This window comes from Leuciscus leuciscus (assembly GCF_965113295.1).
Source record: "Leuciscus leuciscus genome assembly, chromosome: 21".
Classification (NCBI taxonomy): domain Eukaryota; kingdom Metazoa; phylum Chordata; class Actinopteri; order Cypriniformes; family Leuciscidae; genus Leuciscus; species Leuciscus leuciscus.
In genome coordinates, this window is record NC_138745.1 from 17,753,842 (window position 1) to 17,781,378 (window position 27,537).

The 27,537-nt window shown below is 37.6% G+C and overlaps 1 protein-coding gene across 7 annotated transcripts in view; it reads left to right on the forward strand.

Moving 5' to 3' along the window:
* Window positions 1–27,291, forward strand: part of arhgap23b (Rho GTPase activating protein 23b) — a 551,994-nt gene extending 524,703 nt beyond the window's left edge. For 6 of the 7 annotated variants that reach the window (XM_082152677.1, XM_082152678.1, XM_082152673.1 and 3 more), the window contains 5 exons: window positions 13,414–13,539; window positions 21,163–21,204; window positions 21,479–21,572; window positions 22,429–22,460; window positions 23,138–27,291. In XM_082152677.1, coding sequence (XP_082008803.1) covers window positions 13,414–13,539; window positions 21,163–21,204; window positions 21,479–21,572; window positions 22,429–22,460; window positions 23,138–23,608 — 765 coding nt within the window. In that variant the 3' untranslated portion in view covers window positions 23,609–27,291. The remainder of the gene's footprint in view (window positions 1–13,413; window positions 13,540–21,162; window positions 21,205–21,478; window positions 21,573–22,428; window positions 22,461–23,137) is intronic. The other variant, XM_082152675.1, reaches the window with a different exon arrangement.
* Window positions 27,292–27,537: the final 246 nt, after the last annotated feature.

Consider the following 27,537-nt stretch of genomic DNA (forward strand, 5'->3'; position numbering starts at 1 on the left):
GCGCCCTTTTAATTCCAAGCCTTTATTCCATGCTGCAGTCATGGACCTCGGTGGAACCACGGGTAAGATGTACACATTTAAACACACTTAAATAAAATGTTAAACCCATAACTTGGTTGTGGTCTCATTTACTCACTAGCGTGCACTCTAGAAATAAATGATTATTGACGTTGTTGCTCATTGGGGTTTACAGCACCAAAAGACATGTGTTTGGGTAAATAACATTTAAAGAAACAAAATAATTAGTAAATAAGTAGACAAAACCATTAATCCTCTAGAACAAACAAAATATCAATGTCATATTCAAAGTAAACTAGAACTATTCAAATTAAGTGTTCATTCAGTGTGGCCTTAGCCATCACATTTCCCCCCACCTATACATTATCGCACGGTGAGCGAGAAAGAAAATCGTCTGCTATATTTTCGACCCCCGGGCGATGCTTCACTGTAAAACGAAAGGGTTGTATAGATAAAAACCATCGTGTCAAGCGAGAATTTGTATCTTTCATTCTATTCAACCATTTCAAAGCTTTATGGTCCGTTTCGATAACAAAATCTCGGCCGAGCAAATAATATTTCAATGAGTCGAGAGCCCATTTCAAAGCTAAACATTCTTTTTCCACCACAGAATATCTAGTTTCTCTGGGAAATAATTTCCGACTCAAATACACCACAGGATGCATTCCTCCGGTTTCTTCCTGCATTAGGACAGCTCCCAACCCTAATTCAGATGCATCTGTCTGAAGAACAAACGATTTTTCAAAATCAGGACTACATAAAATGGGTTCATTGCTCAGCACCCCCTTTAGCTCACAGAATGCTTCTTCAGCAGGTGCAGTCCACTGCACTTTGTTAGGATACGTCTTTTTAATTAAATCAGTTAACGGTGCCGCGATGGTCGAGAAGTGAGGAATGAATTTCCGATACCAACCGACTAAACCAAGAAATGATATAATTTGTTTTTTTGTAGCTGGAAGTGGACAGGATTGAATAGCCTTGAGTTTCTGCACTTGAGGCTTAATAACTCCATTTCCCAATACGTACCCCAAATACTCTGTCTCGGTTTTGACTAATGAACATTTTGCGGGATTAATGGTTAAACCGGCATCTTTAAGTCGTTGGAAAACCGCTCGAAGATGTTGAAGGTGATCCTCCCAAGATGTACTAAATATCACAACATCGTCTAAGTAAGCCGCCGCAAATTCTCCCAAACCATCCAATACCGTATCCATCAATCTTTGGAAAGTCGGGGGTGCTCCGTGCAGGCCGAACGGTAACACCCGAAAATGCATTAGCCCCCTTGGTGTACGGAAAGCTGTCAGCTCTCGCGACTCCAAGTCCAGAGGCACCTGCCAGTAACCTTTGCTTAAATCAATAGTACTGATTAACTTAGCCTTTCCGAGTTTTTCAATTAACTCCTCAATACGAGGCATAGGATACGAATCGAATTTGGAAACCGAATTTAAATAGCGAAAATCAATACAGAACCTGAGGGTATTATCCTTTTTTGGCACCAATACCACCGGATTACACCATTCACTCTTTGACGATTCAACTACACCCATTTGCTGCATCAATGTTACTTCATCTTCAAAAGCCGTCAGCAATCGTTCAGGGATGCGATAACTCATTCGTTTCGGATGCGCATTTTCTTTTAGCACTATTTTATGCTTTGTAACTGTGGTATAGCCTGGCTGATTTTTAAACAACTCCGGATCACACAATTGCTGGATTTGAGCTTGCCGTTCTACAGGGAGATGACTAAGGTCAATAGGCAGCGAAGGTTGACTACCAGGTAAATATGGCTCTTCTGGCTCCTCCTCATCCTTCACTAGTCGGATCAAATTAACAACTGCGCTCTCACTCTGCGAGTACCATTTCTTCAACAAATTAATATGCAACACCCGATGTGATCGTGCCTTGCCTGGGGTCGCGATCTCATAAGTGGTTGTTCCTATTTTTTTAGTTACTTCAAACGGCCCTTGCCATTTACCCAAAAGTTTATTTTCGGAGGTCGGAAGCATCACAAGAACTTTCTGACCTGGTTCGAAAGATCGTGTCTTTGCCTTCCTATCATACCACATCTTTTGTCTTTTCTGGGTTTCTTTCAAATGGGCAGAAGCAAATTCAGTCATTTGTTGCAATTTTTGTCTCATGGCTAACACATAATCGATAACATTTGTTTTGATTGAGGTCCCCGAATTCCCCTCCCACAGCTCTCTCACAAGGGACAATGGTCCCTGCACTTCGTGGCCATACATGAGCTGGAATGGCGAAAACCCGGTTGACGCCTGTGGAACTTCCCTATAAGCAAACATAAGATATGGTAGCCACTGATCCCAGTCGGTCCCCACCTCATTCACAAATTTCCGAAGCATTTGCACAAGAGTTTGATTAAATCTCTCTACCAACCCGTCCGTCTCCGGATGATAGGGAGTTGTTTTTAATCCTTTTATTCCTAACAGCTGATACACCTGTTGCAGAAATTGAGATGTGAAATTCGTTCCTCTATCGGTCAGTATTTCTTTTGGAATACCTACTCTAGAAAAAAACTGAACCAGACATGAAGCGATAGCCTTAGCTTTGATGTTTTTTAACGGAAAAACTTCTGGAAACCGTGTCGCATAATCGCAAATGACTAACATATACTTATAGCCGGTCTTACTCCGTTCCAGTGGACCTACAATGTCCATTCCCAGCCGCTGAAAGGGAACATCAATGACTGGTAAGGGTATTAACGGTGCTTTACAAGGTTTGCGAATTTCACAGCATTGGCATTCAGGGCAAGCTTTACAAAATTCAGCGATGTCCTTAGACATTCCCAACCAGTAAAAATGTTTACTAATTCTAGAATGAGTCTTTCGCCTCCCCAAATGTCCAGTCCACGGAATGGAATGCCCCAGCATCATTACTGTATTACGTACGCTAACAGGTAACACCACTTGTAATTTATCCTCTGTTTTACGATACAGCAAATCATTCATTACACAAAAAGATTTCCCTTGAAACATGAATACATTTGACCCTGTTTGAGCTGCCTCTACCACCTGGGAATACAATCTAGAAATTTCAGCATCCTCTTTCTGCAACTACCTCAAATCTTCAGGTATTGGAATCTGATCAGCATTCAACAGTTTGTCAGGCTCTTTTAGTTCCCTAGTCTGCACTACAGTTCTCTTAAATGTTTCCTGTTTTCTTTCCCTCCTAGACTTCTTTTCTTTACATTGATTCACAGCCAGTTCAGAATCAAAAAATGGTAATGACAACAATGAGTTTTCCTCTTCCTCACATTCATTCTGTCTGCTTTGGGCCCGCGTCAGAACTACATTACAAGTATCCCTAAGAGGTAACAAATCCATCAGCGCAGGAAAGTCATGACCTAAAATAACTGGGTATGGTAAGTTCTGTGACAGTCCTACCCTCATCAAATAGGTTCGCCCCGCTATACCCATATATACATCAGTGACAGAATACTGACGCTCCTCCCCGTGAACACATCTCACTATTACCGGGGTATCACCACTAACACCCAATTCAGGTACAAGTTCTGATTCAACTAAGGTCTGCGTGCAACCTGTATCTATCAAGGCAGAGACTTTTTTCCCATTCAACTCAACAGTTCTTATCACTTGCTTTGGAACGGGAATGTTCGCAGGTTCAGGTATGGTTTCTCGTGGCACATAACACATATTAGTAAGTGTTTTTGTCAATTGCGGACACATTGGCTTTTTATGACCCATTTGACCACATTTATAACACTTAATAGTCTCTAAAACAGAGACACCAGAGTTCTCAGTTCGTTTTCCACTTGCCTCAGTTGTGAACCTACTTCCTTGAGATGTTGAAATCGGTCGTCGAGAAGATCCATCTCGTGCTGTCTTCCAGCGAGTGAGACTCCAGGGCTCAGCTCTTCGTCGCGCCGCCACAAAAACATCAGCCAGATGCGCCGCCTCCTCAGCTGTCGGCGGGCCGTGCTCTTTGATCCACGTCTGTAACTCCGGGCTAAGCAGCCGCAGAAATTGTTCAAGGACAATAATCTCTCCGATCTCCTGGTTCGATCTCTCTGCCGGTCTCACCCACTTTTGATATAAGTCTTTCAGTCGAACATACAGCTCTTTAGGGGTCTCTTCTTCCAGCACCTCCATAGCACGAAATCTCTGTCGATACGTTTCATGATTGATGGAATACTTCTTCAAAATAGCCTCCTTTACCTGCACGTAGTCACTTGCGTCTGCGACATCCATGGCCACATATGCACTGCGTGCCTTGCCAGTCAGCAATGGAATGAGTCTAATGGCCCAATCTTCCCTTGGCCATCTGCATACCTCAGCAATCCGTTCAAACGTGGTTAAATAATGCTCGATGTCATCCGCTTCACACAATTGTTGAATCTTTGGTTCTTTCAGCGCATAACCATGGCTCATAATGTGGGAGCCAACAGAAGCTCTAGGCGATTCCTCTGGCTCAGCGGCTCCCCTGTCTTGCAAATCCTCCAACGGAGTTCGCTGGCTGACCTCATCCTGTAGGAGACGGAACTGAAGCTGAAGCGATTTCCATCTCGTCTCTTGTCGAGCTGCTTCTTGTATCTGACGGGTATCTCTCTCTTGCTGATCCTGCATGAACCGTCGAAACATCCGCTTCAGCTCCAGTACATCACCCTCCGACTCCTCTTCAGACACCTGCCCAGCCACACCTGTTGCATCCTCCGTCAGCATCTCACCCTCATCTGGAGCGCTCTGGACATCAGCAGGAACAACAGCACGTACTGCTCTCTTAGGCACCATCTTCTAGAACTTGACTCTCTACAGACAGTCTCCTCCTGGACAGAATCCCACCGCTGCCACCATCTTGTAAGGGTTCTTCCATTACATTTTCAGGAGACATTCATGGAGTCAACAAAGTGTAATTTTATTGACTACAACACTTACTTATTGACAACACTTTGTGCAACAAACAAACAAACAAACAAACAAACAAACAAACAAACAAACAAACAAACAAACAAAACCACTGACTGATAAATGGTGCATCAGCAGCACACAACGGAGTTCTGGGTCTCAGATGTTTTCACAGGGATCCCTCACCCGAACTAACTCAGCCACAATAAATGAAGCCCTTTTAACAAGCTGGACCAAACCATTCTTATGATTACAGGGGTCTCACAAGTTCTCAATTCTCAATCAAACTTAAAAGGGAAAAGGAACATCTATACACAAACTCAAATAAACAAAATAAAAAATCACATTTATCATAAAGCCATAATAAAAATACACTTAAACATACACACACAAAACATATTTTAAACACATTCAAATTAACACACAACCCCCTAAAACATATTATCCCAAAAACTAAATTTCCCATAATTCCCAACCGAGTATATAAAGGACACCAGGAAAGGCCGCGCCCTTTTAATTCCAAGCCTTTATTCCATGCTGCAGTCATGGACCTCGGTGGAACCACGGGTAAGATGTACACATTTAAACACACTTAAATAAAATGTTAAACCCATAACTTGGTTGTGGTCTCATTTACTCACTAGCGTGCACTCTAGAAATAAATGATTATTGACTTTGTTGCTCATTGGGGTTTACAGCACCAAAAGACAACATGTGTTTGGGTAAATAACATTTAAAGAAACAAAATAATTAGTAAATAAGTAGACAAAACCATTAATCCTCTAGAACAAACAAAATATCAATGTCATATTCAAAGTAAACTAGAACTATTCAAATTAAGTGTTCATTCAGTGTGGCCTTAGCCATCACAACACATAGGCTACACATACATCATTTTACATAAATATAGAACGTATTTGTACTACTAAGAAAGCTAGGGAATCCTATCATAAGATTAACAGAATAATAATAAAGATTTAAAATAATTCTTAACATGTATTATATTGTATAGTACATTTGTGCAATTTGCTTTTTGAAAAAAAAAAATATTTTGTTCATGTGATGTCACCCTATCAATATATCTTACCGGCAATTTTATAAAAGCCCTCTTTTATGGACATGGTCGATAAATGTACGGGGAACACTATTAATGAAACTATTCATGTACTCCTGCAGAGCGAGGACCACCTTACGAATGGTTCGACAAACCGTGTTTTCCCCTAGCTTCTGTGCGTCACCCACCGTGCAAGTATGTACCACTTGCAACAGAAAAAAACGCAACGCAATACCATTTGCGGTACAGTAAGTGCATAAATTCGACTATGTGCGGCTCAAGAAGTTCGCAAAGATAAGACATTCCTTCTGCGGAAAATCTGTATCTTTCATACAAATAACTATCAGGAAAGACAAGGGGATTTTGTCTGGCTAAAAACTCTTTCTCTACGATATGTCAAATTTATTACAAATTTCAAAATGGTGGCCCGATGGTTCGTTTGATCCTGGCAAGACACCTGAACTGCTCTCCTTGTGTGTTTCCATATTTGTGAACACAATTCAGCAGCAAGCCAAACTCCCTTCAAATAAAGACTGGAGCCAGGGTGTAGTTTTCAAAACTCCTGATGTTTACTCCAATATGCTTCAAAGGAGAGTGAAACTATCAAAAACAATACACAAATATAGCTGCAAGCAGCGATACAGGGCCAAGCCCTTAAACGCACCGCAAGCAGAACAAGTATGGCGCACAGCAAGCACAGCCAGCACATCATGTAAATCAAGCACAGCAAGTACTGTAAGCACTGCAGCGCAGCAAGCATTTAAGCCCCAACAGCAGTGTGGAGCCGGAAGAACAAAACATCAGAAATTAAATGTACATGTAAATGTACATCAAGCACAGCAAATACTGTAAGCACAGCAGCGCAGCGAGCATTTAAGCAACAACAGCAGTGCGGAGCCAGAAGAACATAAAGAGCAGAAATTGAATATACACTAAATGTACATCAAGCACAGTAGCGCAGCGAGCATTTAAGCACCAACAGCAGTGCAGAGCCGGAAGGAATTGAAATGACAACTTTATACAAAATTTTAAAGTTGTTCCACACAGGACTCAAACCCACGACTGGAATGGTTCGGGATTCATGACACGTGGTTTAGCAACTTGCACTACTCAGAGGACGTGAATTGTAAAGCTGCAGAGGAGAGGCTTCAGTGTAAGAATAAGCACAAAAAAGCATGTTAACCAGATTAGCATGCTATGCTAATGTAGTTTATAGTTAACTTGATAGCTGAAGGGCCACATTAGAAAGAATGGCATTTGGTTAGCATGCTAACCAATTATTATGCTAAGCTAACTAGCATAAGGCAACAAACACAGGCTAGGTCAACTTTGCAGACGAATATCTCGGGAACGGTAGTGAATATCAAAAATCTGTTCAGTCATTTCTGTGCGGCTCGGTCCAAAGATCATCTGAGCAAACTTTGGGCAAAATTGAGCAAGATTTGAAGGAGGAGTAGCGAAAAAAACTGTTTACATTTAGCTGACGCTTTTATCCAAAGCAACTTACAATTGCTATATATGTCAGAGGTCGCACGCCTCTGGAGCAACTAGGGGTTAAGTGTCTTGCTCAGGGACACATTGGTGTCTCACAGTGGATTCAAACCCGGGTCTCTCACACCAAAGGCATGTGTCTTATCCATTGCGCCACCACCACCCCAATAACTTTAAAACTATTTGACATATCTTCACAAAATTTTGTATGGATGATCAACACAATGCCCTGAAGGTACCTGAGAACTTTGAACACAGCGCCACCTAGTGTTCCAGAGGTATAAGGAGTTTTGCAAATATGCTTATAACTTTTGAAGTTATAGGTTAAAATTTGATTTCTTTATGTCATTACGTTCCTTGGATTATGCCGATTCCGACGATATCACATTTATTTACAATTTGCTTCAATATGGCGGACAGTCACATTCTTGGAAAATGACAAATGTGATATCGTCGGAATCGGCATAATCCAAGGAACGTAATGACATAAAGAGATCAAATTTTAACCTATAACTTCAAAAGTTATAAGCATATTTGAAAAACACCTTATACCTCTGGAACACTAGGTGGCGCTGTGTTCAACGTTCTCAGGTACCTTCAGGGCATTGTGTTGATCATCCATACAAAATTTTGTGAAGATATGTCAAATAGTTTAAAAGTTATTGCAAATTCAAAATGGCGGACACGTGGTACATCCCATCCAAGCAAAATCGATATCCACGGATTCGGCATGATGCAAGGAATCCATAGATACCACATTTATGATTTTCTGACAAACTGTTCAAAAGTTATTGGCCAAAATAGCAATTTCTCATATCTCATGACCCGTAGGTGGCGCTGTTCCCAACTTTGGCATGGAACCTAAGATCGTGCTTCCAATGAAGTGTACCAATTTTCGTTTCGATTGATCAAACTTTGGCCGAGATACAGCCTCTTAGCCAATTTTGGGTCGACCTCATTAACTTTGCGACATCATAATTATTTTTTTCCAGTATAACAAAAAAATCTGTTCAGTCATTTCTTTGCGGCTCAGTCCGAAGATCATTTGAGCATATGTTTGGACACAATTGAACAAAATTTGAAGGAGGAGTAGCGAAAAAACGTAATACTGTACTTTTCAAAATGGCTACTACTGTAATGGGCGGAGTCTTAATGTATTATATCGGTTGTGATCAGCATGATGAGAGGAATCAGGTGTACTAAGTTTCATTTCTGTGGATCAAAGGGTTCAAAAGTTATAACCATTTCAATGTTGAATTTTTGAACTGGTGGTGGCGCTATAGATTTGGTCCTAGAGGCTCAAAAATTGGTCCAATTACTATTCATTACCATCACTAGAAGTGTACCAAATTTCATCATTTTTCTATGTTCCGTTGATAGGGCTGCCATTGACTCCCATTCGGGAAAAATAAGAAGAAGAAAACTAACAGATACAATAGGTGCCTCAGCCCCTTCGGGGCTTGGCCCCTAAATGAAGTGCTTTTAGTAAACAGAATACAAAATATATACACAATATAAAGGCTAACAGAGCAGAGTTACCAGTTGAGCAAATTGATGTATAAAACAACACTTAATTATTACCAATATAGCATAGGAAATAAAGTAGTTACATTTTCAAAGTTACATTTGAAACTGAAGCTTCAAAGCGCGTATTAAGCAAGTGCAATTTCTCATGAAGCTCCGTGCCGGAGCGCGTGTTGTTTTCAGAGAAACACGTGATCAACGAAAAACGAAAGTTGTGTTCGGCTGCGGCTGGATGTATCCGATTGGCGAGAGTAGCCGCGTGCAGGCGGGGAGGAGCTGCAAACGGAGACGTGAAGTCGGACACTTTCTGGTTCCCGTAGTGACCGCTCACGTGTTTGCATACTTTACCACAGCTGAAGTGAAATAAATGCAATATTTGCCAAATAATGTTTCAGAGACATTTTCATTCAATACTTTATGTACTGCTTCATACAGCGTCTGTTTGAACAAGAATTAAGTTCAACATAAGCTACTATCAATGAAGTGGAGTCTACGTTTTTTAATCAGTTTTAATTTGATTAACAATGACACAATATAACATCGCAACTACATGAAAAGATTGTTTACTGTTATAAAAAATTATTTGTGAGCTTTAGAGGAACTAAAGGTGTTCGAATAAACACGAAACACATGTGATCTTTGTCATGTGGTGAATCCGGCCAATCGTGAAACAGCTGTGTCGTCATCAGAGCTCCTGCAGCCCAGTGCAGCCGCTCTTGAGAAGCTGCGCTGGCTGAGTTCTCCGGCTACTCTCAAATCGCTCTCGCGGTACTTTGATGGCATACGTCACAGTCACGTGGCGTCGGCGCTGGATCAAGCAGGGGGGCAATGTTTCATAAAAAATTGAAGCTTCCCTGGGCGCCGCCATTGATTAGCAGACCCTCACCTGCTGTTAGCATTCCATTGACTCCCATTCATTTTGGCGTCACTTTGACAGCGAATAACTTTACATCTGAGGCGTTTAAAGACTCCATTTGTCCATTATTTATTTCTAAAGAAAACACAAAAATGTATAAAAGGCTCCATTACCTTGTATCTTACATTATGGCCCCGTAGAAGCAGGTTTAGTAAAAATAGGCTAACGATTGCGTCATAACCACGCGACTCTCTGTCGCACAGTAGAGAAATTACTGTATGAACAGGAGGAGAAGCTCGCAGGTAATCGGGGGGACGTGGAGGCAAAATGACAAAATAATTCATCAGAATATTTAGCAAAAGTTGCTCCTGCTCCTCGTGGACACCTCCTACTCACACTCTCCATCTCTGCAAGTTTCGGAAGGGAATGATTCAGATTTCTCTTGGCACAGCTACTAGAAGACAGACAGGCTGCTCACGTCACATCTACGTCGTCAAGCTCAGTTTGAGTCTGCGCAGTACGCTCAGCCATCAGGAAGTGAGAGCTTCTAATTGACTTCACTTTTCTCCGTTGAATCCATAGACTGTAAAAAAATATGGACGTAGTGTCCGTGACGTCACCCGTAGGTTTCTGAAGAGCATTTTTGAAGCCTAAAGTGGGCGGAGCCGGCCGTCACCATCTTGGCCTTGCGTCACTCCCGGATAACAGAAAATGGGCGCGAGTGGAGCTGAGGAGCCTGGCTATCTGAAATCACGCCAACCTAGCTTGACGTGATCGAGTTAGCTCAGGCTGGGGAGGTAATGCTATAACGTAATGCTACTGACAGTACCAAGTCTGCGACTGCACAGGGCCTCGCGCTAAAGTGACAGTTGATGATGTAAAGCCAATTAAAAGTTCCTATTTTTGCCCTTCGAAATATTATAATAGTTAAAAGACATGGCTACAAGTGAGACTTTGTATCGTGATTCTGTACTATTCTGCTAGTTGAAAATGTATTATGCAGTAACTTAATATTACTCAGAGAGTGTGTGTGACAGTGATTTATGTGCATAACGTAACATGTCAGTCACTCTTTTTTTATAGTGTATGGTCCGTCAGCGCGGCATCGCTCGTCAAGTTCGTAGAGAGCTTATTCAGTCCATTTTAAATTCAGATTTTGGCCACCTCTCAAATGGGTTAAACCATAGATATATTGCCTATGAAGTTCAAGTAAATGCGCTAGAAAATCCGCACTCATTCAATTTAATATGAATGTCCAGCATGGACGTGTATAAAACACAGTGCAGTTTACCAATCAGTATAAGGCTTTACTTAACTCATGCTTGTTCTTGTCCTAAGTCGAGCCCTATGCCTGTAGTCAATCATGGTTATAATCAGCCTTAGATGAAACACAACATTTAACACACAAGCACACATATTAATTACTAAATTATTTATTAGAGTGTGTTCTACAAGATACAGTTGCATATTTCACATATCAATAGTTTTCATTTTAAATCCTGCATCACCAGATTTCATTTTCATTTGTGAAAATTTCTCTAAACTTTATCACAGTAAATGGTAAATGGACTGCATTTATATAGCGCTTTCACAGACCCAATGGCCACCAAAGCGCTTTACAATATTGCCTCACATTCACCCATTCACTCACTCATTCATACACCGACGGCGGTGTCAGCCATGCAAGGCGATCCAGCTCGTCGGGAGCAGCTGGGGTTAGGTGTCTTGCTCAAGGACACCTCGACACTTGGTCAGGTGGAACCGGGGATTGAACCACCAACCTTCCGGTTTGTAGACAATCTACATGAACCACTGAGCCACTGCCGCCCCACAGTACTAGTATACAACAGTTCTATTCTTAACCTACAAACATAAAACTTTCCTAAATGTCGAAGTGATTCTTATGGGTAAAATAAAAAATAAATTCTAAAAAAATCTAAAAAATAATTCAGTGGCTTAGTAAATATTACAGCAATAATTAACTTTATTCACTTAATAAAATCTCTGAATATCATTTAATTGATAGTTTGAGTTGAACATACCGAAATAATTGTCTAAAACTCCAACAATTAATTTTGTCTGAAATTTACAGTTATATTTAAGTTTGAAGTTTTTCACTAAAATAAGTTAGTATTTGACTAACCAATTATTTATTTAAAATACACTGAGCTAATATATTTGTGAAATTTCCATCACAATATTTGAGAATGGATAATTAAACTGATCTGTTTCAAGAACCACAAATATTACTTAAATAAAATCAATATTATTAATATTTAACACGCATAAGAAATTGACTCAATTAAAACAATGCACCCCACCACCGGTTGATTACACTTGAATTACTTGAATGTTTAGGCCTAAATGTTTCTTACATGAGTTTAAATGTAGGCAATATTGTATATGTGTTAAAAATAGTATAAAATATGCTGTATTGCTGTAGGCTACTCATCGACAATAAAGGCCAATGCCATGTAGTTATACCGGTGGTTGTATGGATTTTTTACTAAATTTTTACAAAGGTTTAGAGGGAATAAAAAAGTTAATATTACTGGCATATAAACACAGTTAATATTACTCATAAATATTTGTTTTTAAATGTCCTCATAAAGGTCAGTGATATTCTGACAGTGATCCTCGAACCGGCTTCTGCACTGTACAATTAAAAAATTTGCCAACTGCATAGTGAATCAGATGTTGGTCATCAAAACATGAAATCTGTATGAAACACATATACAAATGACACAAAATGTGTATAAATTATATATGACTTTAATTTGACTAGCATATGATTCAATATAAGAACTTTAAATGATTTATATTATATGAGTTTTATATATTTCTACTAATACCATACACATTTGCATACTTTTGTCATGTAAAACTCATATAAGACTTTTTACAGTATTCATATATAACGCAAAAATCCCCTACAAGTTGTATGTGTGCTATTTAGTATGAAATGGGCCATAATCGGTCTGATTTTGTATAGGACATGTATTGGCCTATGAAACACAGAAGATAATTCTGGCCGATTTAAGTAAGGAAGATATATGGTTGCTGTATATGAAGCATGCAGGTTTTTTTCATATGGGATGGGATCAAGTCAGACAAAATTTCTAACCGACATGCACTGCTTCAAGTCAGCCGCCGATCGGTCTGCGCAGAGCTGCATGAAGTCGAACAAGCCTGAAGCCTCAATTTTTTTCAGTCACGTGAATGCTTCACTTTGCGTGTCGGAATGTTTGAACCCAGACCACTACTCTACAGGTTTTTGGAAGTTTAAATATAGTTTTTAAATATAAATAAGCCTATAGCCTAGTTACATTATCATATATTCTGACACATAGCAGCATAGAAACCATAAAATAGTTAGACCAACATTTACTTACATCAAGCGACTCTGTGGGAATTTTTATAATTAGTATTAATATAATTGTTAAATTTATTTTATTGCTACACTTTAATATGTTAATTATATTATCAAAAACTTGCATATACATAAAAGTTCCTGAAGTTTAAGAAACACCTACATTGAGGAGTAATTTCTGATAAAATTTACCCTAAAACTGACTCTCCTTGCTCTCCAGATGGAGCCTAGAAATCTGGCCCTGGTGTTTGGCCCCACACTGGTGCGGACCTCAGAAGACAGCATGACCGACATGGTCACTCACATGCCAGACCGCTACAAGATTACAGAGACTCTTATTTTGCATGTATGTCCCATTCAGATTGCTTTTCTCTTCTGATTCCGTCTATCATTCGTTCAGTCGTTTTTTTATTTAATATTGAAAGTAGAAAAATGAGAAAACGATTCCTTTTTCGTGTTTTCGTTTTTTCGATTTTTCGTTTTTCGTTCTGAGGTATTAAAGTGAAGAAGCAGCTGGAATATTCGATTTCTACACGTGGGCGGGAATGAAACGCCCCTTTCCTCTGATTTGTCAGCCGAAGATCAGACTCTCCCGTCATCAGTTCTTCCTCAGTTCTGCACTGCAGAATAAGAGTCCTCCATTTTGCGGATTCTTAACGCGTTTATTGCAACTACATTTCAGCTTTTTTTCATCAAACAACCAGACTATCGAATGGCTCGACACAACCCGTACTGGGGAAAATACTAGACAGGGCTTTATTCTGTGTGTATATAAATTCACATACGCTTTGCATCAGCTGGGTATGCACTATGCAGGGCAAATGACGGCTGTTAGCCTACCATGGTCGCCCACACCAGTATTTTTTTTATTTATTTTTTTATAATAAATGAAGATATAAATCAATATAATTATTTGTAAATTAAATATTTGTAACACTAATACAAAAAGAAAAGAATAATGCATTGACTATATGATAGGCCTATATTAACGTGAACGCATGAACTGTCATTCAGACTGATTATCTAACAAACGGAGAACAGAGAACAACAGAGATATTAAAATACACACTCTTCTGAGTTTTATGATGTAGGCCTTGTGTTTTATTAAAATGTATTAATTTATATCTCAAAGATGTGCGCTTGTGCGCAGCGCACTGGGTCATGTTGAAAGGGAAACAAACGCATTTTATTATTAGCCTATTCAGAAATCAACAAGAAGGAAAAATAAGTAGCCACGTATAATTAAAATATAGCCTAATAGCTTATATAAAATAGCCTATTGTGCCCTTTATTATAAACAACATTTAGCCTATTTTAAAGCCAAAGCCTAAATTAATTTATTTGAATCGAAACTGAAACATAGGCTACCGACGTTGGTTTCGTGCATCTCTCATTCGGTCCAAAGTTTCCATATTTGCAATGTAACATTTGGATGCTAACTAGTAATGTAAAGAAGGCTTTATACTTAAGTCGAGTCCCAATATACACGTATAGGCTAAATCAGCATCTTCACAGTAAGGGAAATGAGTTTGGAATAACAGCAAGTAGGACTGTGTGGCACAGCCTTTATATTGTAGCCTACAACAGACCAATTAAATTAAGCAGAATAACGTTTTATATGTTTGGTTGACTGTGTTTTATTTTAATAATGAACAGGCTGCGATGTCAAGTTAGCAATGCCAGAAGTGAACTGATAATAGCCTAGATGTTGTGTGAGCGAGCGATGCGCCGGCGCCATCACTTGGATTTGTTGCTCAGCAGGGGAAATAACTTCATATTCTGTCGTTTAATACTCTGTCATTCGAAACAGTAACATTTTTATTTTTTATTTGTGTACATTCAAAATGACTACAAAATGTCATGCCTTTGAAAAATAAAGAAAACAACATAACACGCGACTCTCTGTCGCACAGTAGAGAGATTACCGTGTGGACAGGAGGAGAAGCTCGCGCCCAATCGGGGGGACGTGGAGGCAAAATGACAAAGTAATTAATCAGAATACTTAGCAAAAGTTTCTCCTGCTTCTAGCTCATAGACACCTCCTACTCACGATCTCCGTCTCTGCAAGTTTCGGAAGGGAATGATTCAGATTTCTCTTGGTACAGCTACTAGTAGATAGACGGGTTGCTCACGTCACATCTACGTCGTCAAGCTCAGTTTGAGTCTGCGCAGTACGCTCCACCATCAGGAAGTTAGTGCTTCTAATTGACTTCACTTGTCTCCGTTGAATCCAATGGGGTCGCTGTGTCCAGTTTATATACTGTCTATGGTTTTCTCTTGTTTGGTGGGTGTGTCAGAACTGCAGTCCAATCAGCAGCAACATGTATATAAAGCATGCGGTATTAAAGTGAACTCGCATAATGGGTTCAAGGAAAGTAATTTACAAATGTGTTCGATGCAGCTCAACTGAGGATATTAGAAGACATGTTTGTCGTAAGTTTTATTGTAAAAATATAGGATATCAACAATGATGTAGTTGTTTATATTTTTAGCTTCATTGCAAGTGTATGACATTTGGTATAGAAATAAACAATGGTAATTAAGTGCTTTTCATAAAAATAAGAAAGAAAATACAGGGTATTAAAACAGTATGAACTACAAATAAAGTCAGTATGTGAGGCTAAATAGATGTGTTTTAGTCTGAATTAGGTAAGATGTGTGCTTCCATTTCAGTTTCAGCAATCCCTTCACTCGACGGCAAGTGCAGTAACTGTAACATCGGGCATATTTTGTCGTATTAAACACATATTTATACCGACTTCATCAGGCTCCGAAAATTCTTCACAAAGAACACAAAGAATGGCCTTCTCAGCTGCCATAGTTGCAACTCTTGCGTCATCAGAACAGTGTTCAACGCATCACCGTTTCTGTTTAAAAAACGTTGTGCAACGTTTTGTCGGGGCTGAACGCAGCCCAGCTTTTCTTTCTGTCAGGCAGAATAAGAGTCAGTACGAGTGCGGCACTGACAAATACACTTTAATAAAATAATGTGTGGAACCACAACTCACAGTCAATAAATACTACAGATAGATAGATAGATAGATAGATAGATAGATAGATAGATAGATAGATAGATAGATAGATAGATAGATAGATAAGTTTAAATATATAAATTTAGGAACATAACAAGCATTTCAAACTTTCAAACTACAATTTATAATGTTTAAACTAGCCTAAACAGAACTGGAACCTTTTTTAAGATATGCGCTTATCTTCACAAAAACTACATGCAGGGTTTTTAAAAATCTCGTGTGGAGAAAATATTGTTTATTCTGGGCAGTATGGCAAGTCATGGCAAAAAGCAGGCTATAGTAGTAAAAACAGATGTTTGTGTTGTTGAATCATATTTTTTTTTTACTAGTAGGCTATATCTTAAAATATATGGATAGACAGATATGGCCTATTTATGAATGAAATTCATGCATTTATTTGTCATTTAAACTGATGCAAACAGGGAAAGAGAGTAGAAAAGACTAGACTCGCCCCCTCTAGTGGACAGCGTTAAGTATTACAGCCTTCATTGCTCAGTTAACGAAAGTCAATGGATTTTTTGGGAAAGTAAGTCTGACCAGTTAGAAAAGATATAAGCGAGTCAGACCAGTCTGAAGGTCTGAGCTGAGTTTGGTGAAGCATTAAAGTTCTAGGTGAGTCAATTTCTCATAATAATAATAATAATAAATTATAATAATAATGTTTAAATATATGCTGGCTTTCTTAAGCCAACATAATAAAGACAACTCAGAGAAACATCGAACAATTCAGTATGTAGTAAAATTGTAGTAGTTTTATAATAAAACTAATAACATTTTAAAGGTATGCCGTGTTCTTCAACCGACATGATTTTAATTAATCCCAAACCTGGTAATTTTGTCAGTATTAAATACGTTCACTGATTCTAGCTTCTCTCTTTTCTGTCTCTTTCTTTTCATGTGAATTGAGTAGGCTAAACACGCTTATATTCATAAATTTTAACTTTATTTCTATTCAATTTTCAAAATGATTTATAGCCTACATATGTCACACACGCCTACCTGCCTTTTGATGTAAAGACGAGAGTGATAAATGTTACGGACATATTATCATGGTACAGTTCAGCCTATTATTGATTTTTATTTCCACTTTTAATCTTTTATAATAGCACTTTTATTTTCCACCTTTTATCCAACGAGACGGATCTATTTGCCATGTATTTATCAATGGGAAATACATCATGCTAAAATAATCGGTCATATACTGTGGCTGCCTCTGCGTATTCCGCGTCTTAAACTGTACAGGGCATGTCTAGAACGGGCTTTCTTCTGTGCAACTTAAGTTTCACATAAATATTTATATATCAGAAATATTAAATATTAATCTGCATCCAGCCGGTTTTATTTAATTGTGCTGTGCAGTGTTAAATGTGTGTGTGCTGCGCCTGCGCTAGACAGCGGGTGAAGTTCAGTCAAGTATACGCAGCTGTCATAACTCTTTTTTTAGACAATACGATCAGTTTTAGACAAGGAGATGTCATTGCAAATACTTTAATGCAAAACTGCTAATGGTGGTATAGGCTACCGATGAGGGTAAATTAAAAAGCAAATGTCAGTCATAATACAGGTTAGACAAGAATAATTCAGGGCTAAGATTATTACAAATAAACACAAGATTTTAACGCATATCCGAGTGGCATTGTGGAGCGCGCACTGCATGGCACGGAGTCGCCGGCGCGAACTTGCATTTTCCTATCAACAGTGGAAACAACTTAAAATAAAATACTCTATAATTTCTGGTTATACTGAAAATAATAATAGCCTACATCATTCGCAACTACTTTTATTTGTGTAAACTCAATAACAAGAAAACGTTGTGCTTTTGTAAAATAAAACAATCAGGCACACTTTCATGATCTCTGTGAACTGGAGTGCGTCTCAGAAATGAACTTGAGTGCGTCTCAGAAATGAACTGAAACAGTGTATACTGCCTAACAGACAGGAATATTCCTATACAATAATTATTACCTATTTAAAGCTTGAAATGTACACTTTTAAATGAACAAATTCGAATCGAAAGCATCTGATTTTGTAACCCATGTGGATTTCTCTCTAAATGCGCATCTGCATACAGCGAAGATGTATGGATATTTGCAGCCGACACTGATTTAGAAAACAGTAGTTTATTAATAAACAATTAAAATGCCTCTTTATTTTTTCAGAAACATTTATTATAATTAGCCTACTTTTGCGGCAAGATTTATGCATGTGCTTGAGCGCGGAATAGGATAGCCTATTCCTCCATGCACCCAGTATTTAATTAATATAAACGTGCGATTAGTCAACTTAGCTATTGCTTAAATAAATGACTACTAGTCGACTAGAAAAAGTCTATGGGAACTCTAATCAATATTTAATTGACATTATTTACTTATTATTTTTTGGATACTGATAGGCTAATTGTACTGTATGTTTAAGATGTTGTTGTATTGTATCTTCTGTTATAAAGATGAAGATTGACATTTCGTTAATTAAAATAAGCAGATAATATTGTAAATAAATAAATAATTTATGTTCTGTTAGATGGCGTTTTCACTAGTATTTTGTATAATTATATCTAATGAAGATATATTAACAAAAAAACGTATATAATAATATAATATAGGCCTAAAACTTTTATATAAAATATAGGCCTAGGTTATAGGCCTACATTTTTAAAAAGGGCCTAATTTTTCCTGGGTTCACCTCACCGCATATAGCCTACCCGCTACAATTGAGAATCACTTATGCAGACGCAGTTAAGAGAGACAATTTTGATGTAAGGCCTATTCCCCTTAATACACAATAAAACAATATACAATAATTAACAACGTACAGAGACACGTCCATCAAAATTGACAGGTATCTCTACGAACCGGAAGTAGGCAACCGGAGCCATTGTTTAGAGCAGAATAAGGTGAGGCATAGTAGTAGCCTATGAAGCTGTGTTGCATACAGAGTTTATATTTAAATCTTTGATCACATTATAGTGTGATGAAAATAAACTTTTCTTAAATCATATCACTCTGTTATCACCCTTATGTTGTACTGTAATAGACATTGTCCAGTAAAATTTGGTTTTTGTAAGAAAAATGTTGTGAGCAAATGTAGAATTGTTTTTTTGAAACCCTGTAAATATATGTCATAACTTTCTTAATATTCAATCAACACAAATTGCTGTAGATAGCCTATAGGCTGTCTGATGAAATCTGTATCTGACATGGGATTTATGTATTTACACACAGTTTTTTGCAGCTCAAAGGTGGCACAGTTAGTGCATTTTTATAGCAATTTCAATTGCATACTAAGAGACTATTAAATGCAACAGTGAAAAATATGAAGTTAAATGTAATACTTTCAACATGAAAGACCGCCAGTAGGTGGCGGCAAGTCAGCCATAAGCAAGCGGGTTTCAAAAATGCTCTTCAGACAGGTGGCGTCACGGACATAAGCCGATTAATTATATCATGAAAATAAATATTTGTATAAAATAAAATAAAATCTCAGTTTCTTTAAATTTGGTGACAGAGATAAACTGAACAACTCAAGCGAACATGCGTTCAATCAATCTGTTAATTCAGGATCACCTACTGGGAGTCTGGGACCCAAATGGGAGCCCAGTGGTCCAGACAACTCCAGTGCTGGCTGTATAACGAATTGGTTCAATGTTATTTTAATGGAAGCACAACAACAATAAAATAGAAGGCTACAATAAAAAAAACTCATGGGGCGCATAGTAGCCTATATTAGACATTTATTAACAAAACGATTAAGACGCAACAGGCCTAGGCTACATAAAACAAAAGCATTATAACAGATAAATAAAAGATATTTGGAAATTTCCCTTTAAAATGAACGCTCAGTTTGTGGTTCAGTGTTATTTGATTGTTTTGTTGTTATTGTTTTCAAAGACAATCTCACTTATAGTAAACAAAATATTTATTTATTTTTTACTAACAAAATAGGCTATCTTGCGCTTTTTCCTCCGCTATAGGCTATCGACCTGTCAATCATCTCGCTGTCTCACTCTCGCAGCTATGATTATAGTTACAGTAAAAAAAAAAAAAAGATTTACCCTCATCGGTAGCCTATACCACCATTAGCAGTTTTGCATTAAAGTATTTGCAATGACATCTCCTTGTCTAAAACTGAGCGTATTGTCTAAAAGAAGAGTTATGACAGCTGCGTATACTTGACTGAACTTCAACCGCTGTCTAGCGCAGGCGCAGCACACACACATTTAACACTGCACAGCACAATTAAATAAAACCGGCTGGATGCAGATTAATATTTCTGATATATAAATATTTATGTGAAACGGGTTAAGTTGCACAGAAGAAAGCCCGTTCTAGACATGCCCTGTACAGTTTAAGACGCGGAATACGCAGAGCCATAGGACTATTATTTTGTCGAACAGACCTGGGGAACTACTGATGACGTCACAGGCTCAGATTTGCTTGACCGATCGGGTGAAAGGGGCGTCTCATGACCGCCCACATGTGCAAAACGGATTTTGAAGTCATTTATCCGTTTTTGAACCGTGAACCAGAAAACGAAAAATCAAGCCGAAATCTCATATTTTTCGTTTTTTTGAAAAAACGAAAAACGAATAAAGGCTCGTTTTCTCGTTTTTGCTTATTTCATTTCAACTCGGAAAACAAACTATCAAAACGTACATGGACCATACTGAAACTTGTTTTGTATGTCCACGAGAAGGTTTGAATATGCGATAAACTAACGGTTTCTTCGTTTTTCCGTTTTTTAAACAAGTAAGGGTATATGTACATATGTACATATTGTAAGGGATAATGTACATCCAGCTGGTTGTTATCGTAGAATAAACCTGCTATCTGGCCCTTCCTCCTACCCCTCCAACCAAAAGAGAATCGAGACACCAGGGGGTAGACACCTACAAAGGGGTAGAAATGGGATTGGGCTTAAGTACTCTTTCTTTGTTGCAGCATATGTGGTTCTTCAGTGATGAGCAGGAAAAGGATGAGAAGGTAAAGACTTTTTTTTTCCTAATAATTTTAAATATGTATTAAGCTTAATAAGGGATTTCACACTTGAGATTTCCCCCAAGCAGAGTTTATGACAGTCTTCGGTCTGTCTCATCATCAATTTAACGGGTTAGAATTATGCTTTCAGCGCAAACAAAAAATAGTTACTTTAATACAGTTCAGTGGTCAGTCATTCTATATTAGCTGAATAAAGTGGTCAGGGTGGACAGGACACTTAAAAACTCAAATATCAGCCAACATTATGTTTTTTCTGCAGACACCAGAGGACCAGCAGAACATACAGCCTGTTCCAAATATTGACCACCTCCTGTCTAACATTGGCAGGACGGTGCTGCTCAGAGACTCCTCGGGTGAGAGATACTGACATGAAATGAACTTGTTCGCACAGGTGTATATTAACCTGTAAAGAAACAAGTTGAGATGTGAAGAGCTTGTTTTAACAAGCTTCATGAAATCCTCCTCCTCATTTGGTATTATTTTTCTAACTGGGAGATGGTTTTCACTGTAATCTCTATTTACACTTCCCTTAAAAAAAAACTCTTACTACACCTGCTCTCATTCTCTTTACATGCATATCCTATTCTTCTTTTCATCTTTCTCTCTCTGGATTTTTTCTGCATCATTCTACTAGCTGAGCCAATGGATCAAAGTTTGCGGTAGGCGCAGGAATAGTTTTTTAATAGTTATTTTACCATCTGTTGCAGCTTATGACAACATGTTTTCATATTCTGATATTCAATTTTGTAATCTTAAACCAAGAAACAGCATCTATTATTTCAGAAGTGTTTTTAGCTCTTAAAGGTAAATATGTGTAATTTTTAATGTTAAATATGTTCTCATCTCTGTTTAAGATGCAAAACAGACAAATAGGTTGTAAATATGTGGCGTGTAAGATGCTCTGTAGGGCTATTGCTCTGTTGGTTGTAGTATAAAGGCAATATTGGCTCAACCAAAAGTCTAAGTTTCAGGTGGGACTATCTATCCTAATCAATTAGGGGGACATTTGTTTGAAAACAGTCACAGACAGTATCTTAAATTCCATTGGTGACACTAGCAGTGCAGGAATACACACTTCAGCTTTAAAGACATACAGCACAGATTACACTCCCAAATGTCTCCATTTATCTTGCTTTAAATTCTCAGATAAAGCTCAGTGTCTAACAATGAGCTCCCTGACTGTATTGTTCCTTTTCCTCCCCTATACAGATTTCACCACTAGTGACTCAGCTAAATCTAAGGTAAGAGATCAGGGTCTAAAATGAACTTCTGCGAATTGAGAAAATTTACCAGCCCTAAATATTTCTTAATGGGTATTTTGCAGTTATTTTATTTCATTATAAAAAATATGTATTATAATACAGTTATTATATGTATTTTTTTTCCTTATATTTTTAATTATATATTGTTTTGTATTAAACAGTAACATAGATATTTTTCATTGCAAGTTGTTTAATGCAAAGACCCCTTTTTAATTACATTTTTATTTTGATGGTTTTATTACATACAGTAGTGCCCAAGGCTAAGATTGTTAGTGAAAACAACTTCTTATTTATAATAGAATTTATAATATAATATTTTTCCATTATAAATTATACTATCAGCATAACAATGAGTAAAGTCTAACATAAAAATGAACAGGAATGTCTTAGTATTTTGGGAATCCTTTTGCTTTAAAGACAGCAGCACTTGAGATGCATGAGCTCCACAAGTTTGTGTCAAACCGGATGATCGTGGAATCCAGCATGATTTCAAAATTATCCAAAGAGCAGATTTATTTAAAAGATTTAGAATTCCAGATTTTCATGCCTCCTGGATAAACTTCTGATAACACTTAAGACTTAAGCTTCATCAGAAGAAATGGTGCAACATTTTTTTTTTTTTAAATGTTACATTTAAAATGCAACTTTCATCACAGGGAACTTCCACCTCCAAGAAAGACCTAAGTGCCAAAGACTTCCTCCCCCTGTCCATCATATCAGCCGTGACCCGAAAGAGAAAGAAACACCAAAGCACCTTCCCCGAAGGCAGCAGCACTGATGAAGACTCTGAACATAAACCAATCAAAGCCAGCAACTATGAGGAAATGAGTGGCAACAGCAAGGTTCAAGGGGACAGTGAAGCAAGACAAAGTAGACGCCCACCCCGAAAATCAGAAGAAGAGACTGAGGAAGTCAGCGAGATGGAGGGAAAACCAAAACAGGTGGTGGAGGGCCAAGAAGAAGAAAGGGTGAAAGAGGAGGAGGAGGACGAAGTCATTTTGCAGAAGGAACAGGATGAGATAAAAGTGAAGGTTTCTGAGAGAGAACAAACGGGTCGGATTCGCTCTCGGCGCTCTCCGAGTTTCCTTTATTCACACCACCACAGTGTGTCGAGGCTCGAAGCCTGACCCTCTGCCTCCATCTGCTCCAATCCGCCACAGCCATTGAATATCACTCGCAGTGTCACATGGAGGAAACTGAGAGAAGAAAGAGTGCGACCTCACTCACTATATGTAGAGCGGAGCCAGACTGGAGAGGAACGGGCCTCTCACACACACCTGGACTTCTCGAGTCAAAGCATCTCTCGTTAGAGGTCAAGAGAAGTTGCCCGGTTGGAGCAGCAGGGAGCCGTCTCTTCAGCAGGTCTGGATGTGTCAAGAGCAGGTCAACCGAACAGCCGATTGCCTTTGGGGAGCAGGGAGCAAGCAGCAGGCAGGCTCAACAGAGACACGCCGCTGTAGACGAGACTGGAGGCGCCACACAGTTCTGGTTAATATGCCCTGGGAGGGATGACCAAGCAATAAGACACTATAAAACATGAAACGCATAAACAACCCCTTGCCAACTTCAGCTCTTCTCAACTTTAATGCTTTTTTGTCCCCTCACCCCCTCCTGCACAGCCTGGCAGCTAAAGCCACAATGCCACAACCATATGACATAACACCACTCTCATGATATCAACAAGTGACAAAAGCATTATTAAGCACAATGTGGCACCTACAAACAGGTGCAGTAAAGTACTTTGAGTGTCTGAGTTTGAAAATGCCATTCAGAGCTTCCACTTTAAGAATACATAGCATAAATATGTAGCAGATAATTTACATTCAGGCTGTCAGTCACAAAATACGTTTTGTGGTAATGACCATCTGACTGTATATTAGCCCGCTACACGCTACTCATCAAATACAAAAATATTTATTCAAGTGTAACTTATTTTATAATCTTACATTAATATTATCTTAAAGCTTTCACAAAGAATAATAGCCCAATAAAATGTACAAAACAATCAGCGAGGCAAAGTCACAATCGAGGCATTTCAATAGGAATCAGCTTGATAAGGAATTCCGCTTGAGGGTGTAAGATTTCCCCACACAGCGTTTGCATCAGGTTTAAGATGGTCACGTGAATTCAGTGTTGACCAACAGAAAGCTGCTTGACTTCTTTGTGAGCTGTGCTTCATACAGTGCTACAGATGCCAGTGAATATAGAGTGCAACAGTGCCCACCCACTTTTTCAGCAGCCTTAGTTTGCATACATTTTTCCATTAGGAAGTTTTAAAAGGTCCTTTTTAAAGAGTTAAGCAAAAAAAAAAAAAAAAAAAAAAAAAAAAAATTCAGGATTCTTTGATTAATAGAAAGTTCATTTCATTTATTTGAAATATAATATTTTGTTACATTATAAATGTATTTACGGTCACTTTTGATCAATTTAATGCATCCTTGCTGAATAATATGCATTTAATGCAAATCGGTATATTAGAATGATTTCTGAAGGATCATGTGACACTGAAGACTGGAGTAATGATGCTGAAAATTCAGCTTTGCATCACAGGAATAAATTACACTTTAAAATATATTAAAATAGAAAACAGTTATTTTAAATTGTAATATTACACAATATTACGGTTTTCTTTTGTATTTTTAATCAAAATAAATGCAACCTTGGTGAGCAGCATAAGAGACTTCTATTACACACAATAAAAATCTTACCATTCCCAAACTTTTGAAGGGCAGTGTACCTGAGTACATGTCAATATGATTTTTTTTGGAAAAAAGTCTCTTCTGCTCTCCAAGTATACTTTTATTCATCAAGGTTTTCAAAGAACCACATTTTCAAAAATTAAAAAAATAATTAAGTGATCGACAGTATAATGTATAATTATTCATTTATAATGTTACAAAATATTTCTATTTAAGAAATGTAAATAAATGCTGTTCATTTAACTTTATATTCATCAAAGAATCCTGAAAGAAATATCACAATTGCCACAAAAATGTTATCAACATTGACAACTGCATCATTTATACTACTAATAATTGTTACCTGAGCACCAAATCAGCCCATTAGAATGATTTATGAAGGATCATGTGACACTAAAGACTAAAGTAATGACTGCTGAAAATTCTGCTTTGTCATCACAGGAATAAATTACTAATATATATATATATATATATATATATATATATATATATATATATATATATATATATATATATTCAAATAGAAAACAGTTCTTTAAATTTTTTTATATTTCACAATATTACTGGTTTTACTGTATTTTTCATGAAATAAATTTAGCCTTGGCGAGCATAAGAGAAAAAATTAAATAAAAAATCCATCCCAAATCAAACATAAAATGTACCAGTCAAAAATTTTGAAATATTACTATACATATATATATATATATATATATATATATATATTAGTAATGTTTTTGACTGGTACATTTTATGTTTGATTAGGGATGAAAGTTTGGAACTAGACTCTGCAGAACACCTGCCCTCCAGATCAAAGTTGCCCATCCCTCACACACAAATATTTAAGTAGTTTGAAAGCAAAGGGAGAATTACTTAATTACTTCATTCACAGTGCTTCATGAGAGTGGAAGGGGGCTAAGTAATTTTTGGCTTATTGTGTTTAGAATTGCACTCATACACTTGCACTATTGACCTATCATAATCAAGTACCGGTATTCCAGAGAGCAGTGTAACAAGACATCTATAGTACATATCCATAATAAAGATATTAAATTGCCTTCAGACTAGTTCCTCAAAACAGATTGCGGTCTGAAATTGTTCTCCCCCCTTGCAAAAACCAATACCTACCCTTTAACAGTTTTCCAATGCAATAAAAGCTGCATTGACAAAACTGCAGATTGATGTCAAAACAAGATATATGAGCGATTATCCTTGAATAACCAACTCACTGTGCTCTTTCCTCTACTTCCTATTTTTAGCATGTTTTGCTCCATGATGGCTTTGATACACCTGTGAAATTAATCTTTTGTGACCAGGAAGTGTGTCAACTTAATGTCCCCTTAAGATCTAATCTTGAGTTAATGTATACTGTGAACTTCACGTTTGTTTTTACTTCCCTGTGCATGTACATACAGTATATGGGTGAATGTGTGGACCAACTTTTGCAACAAATGTACAAAGCCTTGCCAAGTTAACCTCAGTGTACAAATGATAAATATAATATGATTTGTTTTTAATTGTTTCCTATTGTGCAAGTCAGTATACTGGTTTATATTTGTGCCGTTATATAAAGAATGTCTTGTTTCTCTGTGGGGTCCATGTTGTACATTAATGAGTATAAAAATAAAAAAAGTAGCTAAAACATATACACTACCGTTCAAAAGTTTGGGTCAGTAGGTTTTTTTTTTCCTTTTATTCAGCAAGGAAGCATAATATTAACAAAGACAAAGGCATTTAATTGATAATGTTCTAAAAGGTTTGCATTTCAAATAAATGCTCTTTATTTGTTCTTTTTAAGTTCTTTTTAACTTTCTATTTCGCACAGAAAAACGAATATCGCTACAGCCAACATATAATGCTCAGACTGAGTGTTGTACACTAAGGAGTTAAAAAAGGTAAAACATACACTACCGTTCATAAGTCTGGGGTCAGTAGGATTAAAAAAAAAAAAAGATAAAAAAGATGAATACTTTTATTCAGCAAGGAAGCATAATATTAATCAAAAGAGACAAAGAAAATTAATTTATATTGTTCTTAAAGCTTGTATTTCAAATGAGAATCCTATTCAAATGAGAACTTTCATCAAAGAATCCTAAAAAAAAAAAAAATAATAATCTCAGTTTTCCCCAAAGTAAGCAGCACAACGGTTTTCAACACAGGTACTAAGATATGTTTCTTGAGCAGCAAATCAGCATGTTAGAATGATTTCTGAAGGATCAAGTGACTGCAGAAAATTCAGTTTTGCCATTGCAGAAATAAATAACATTTTAAAACATTACTACAATTTAAATAAACGTTTTATATTTTTATATTTCACAATCTTGTGGTTTTTGCTGTATTTTTCTTCAAACAATTGAATC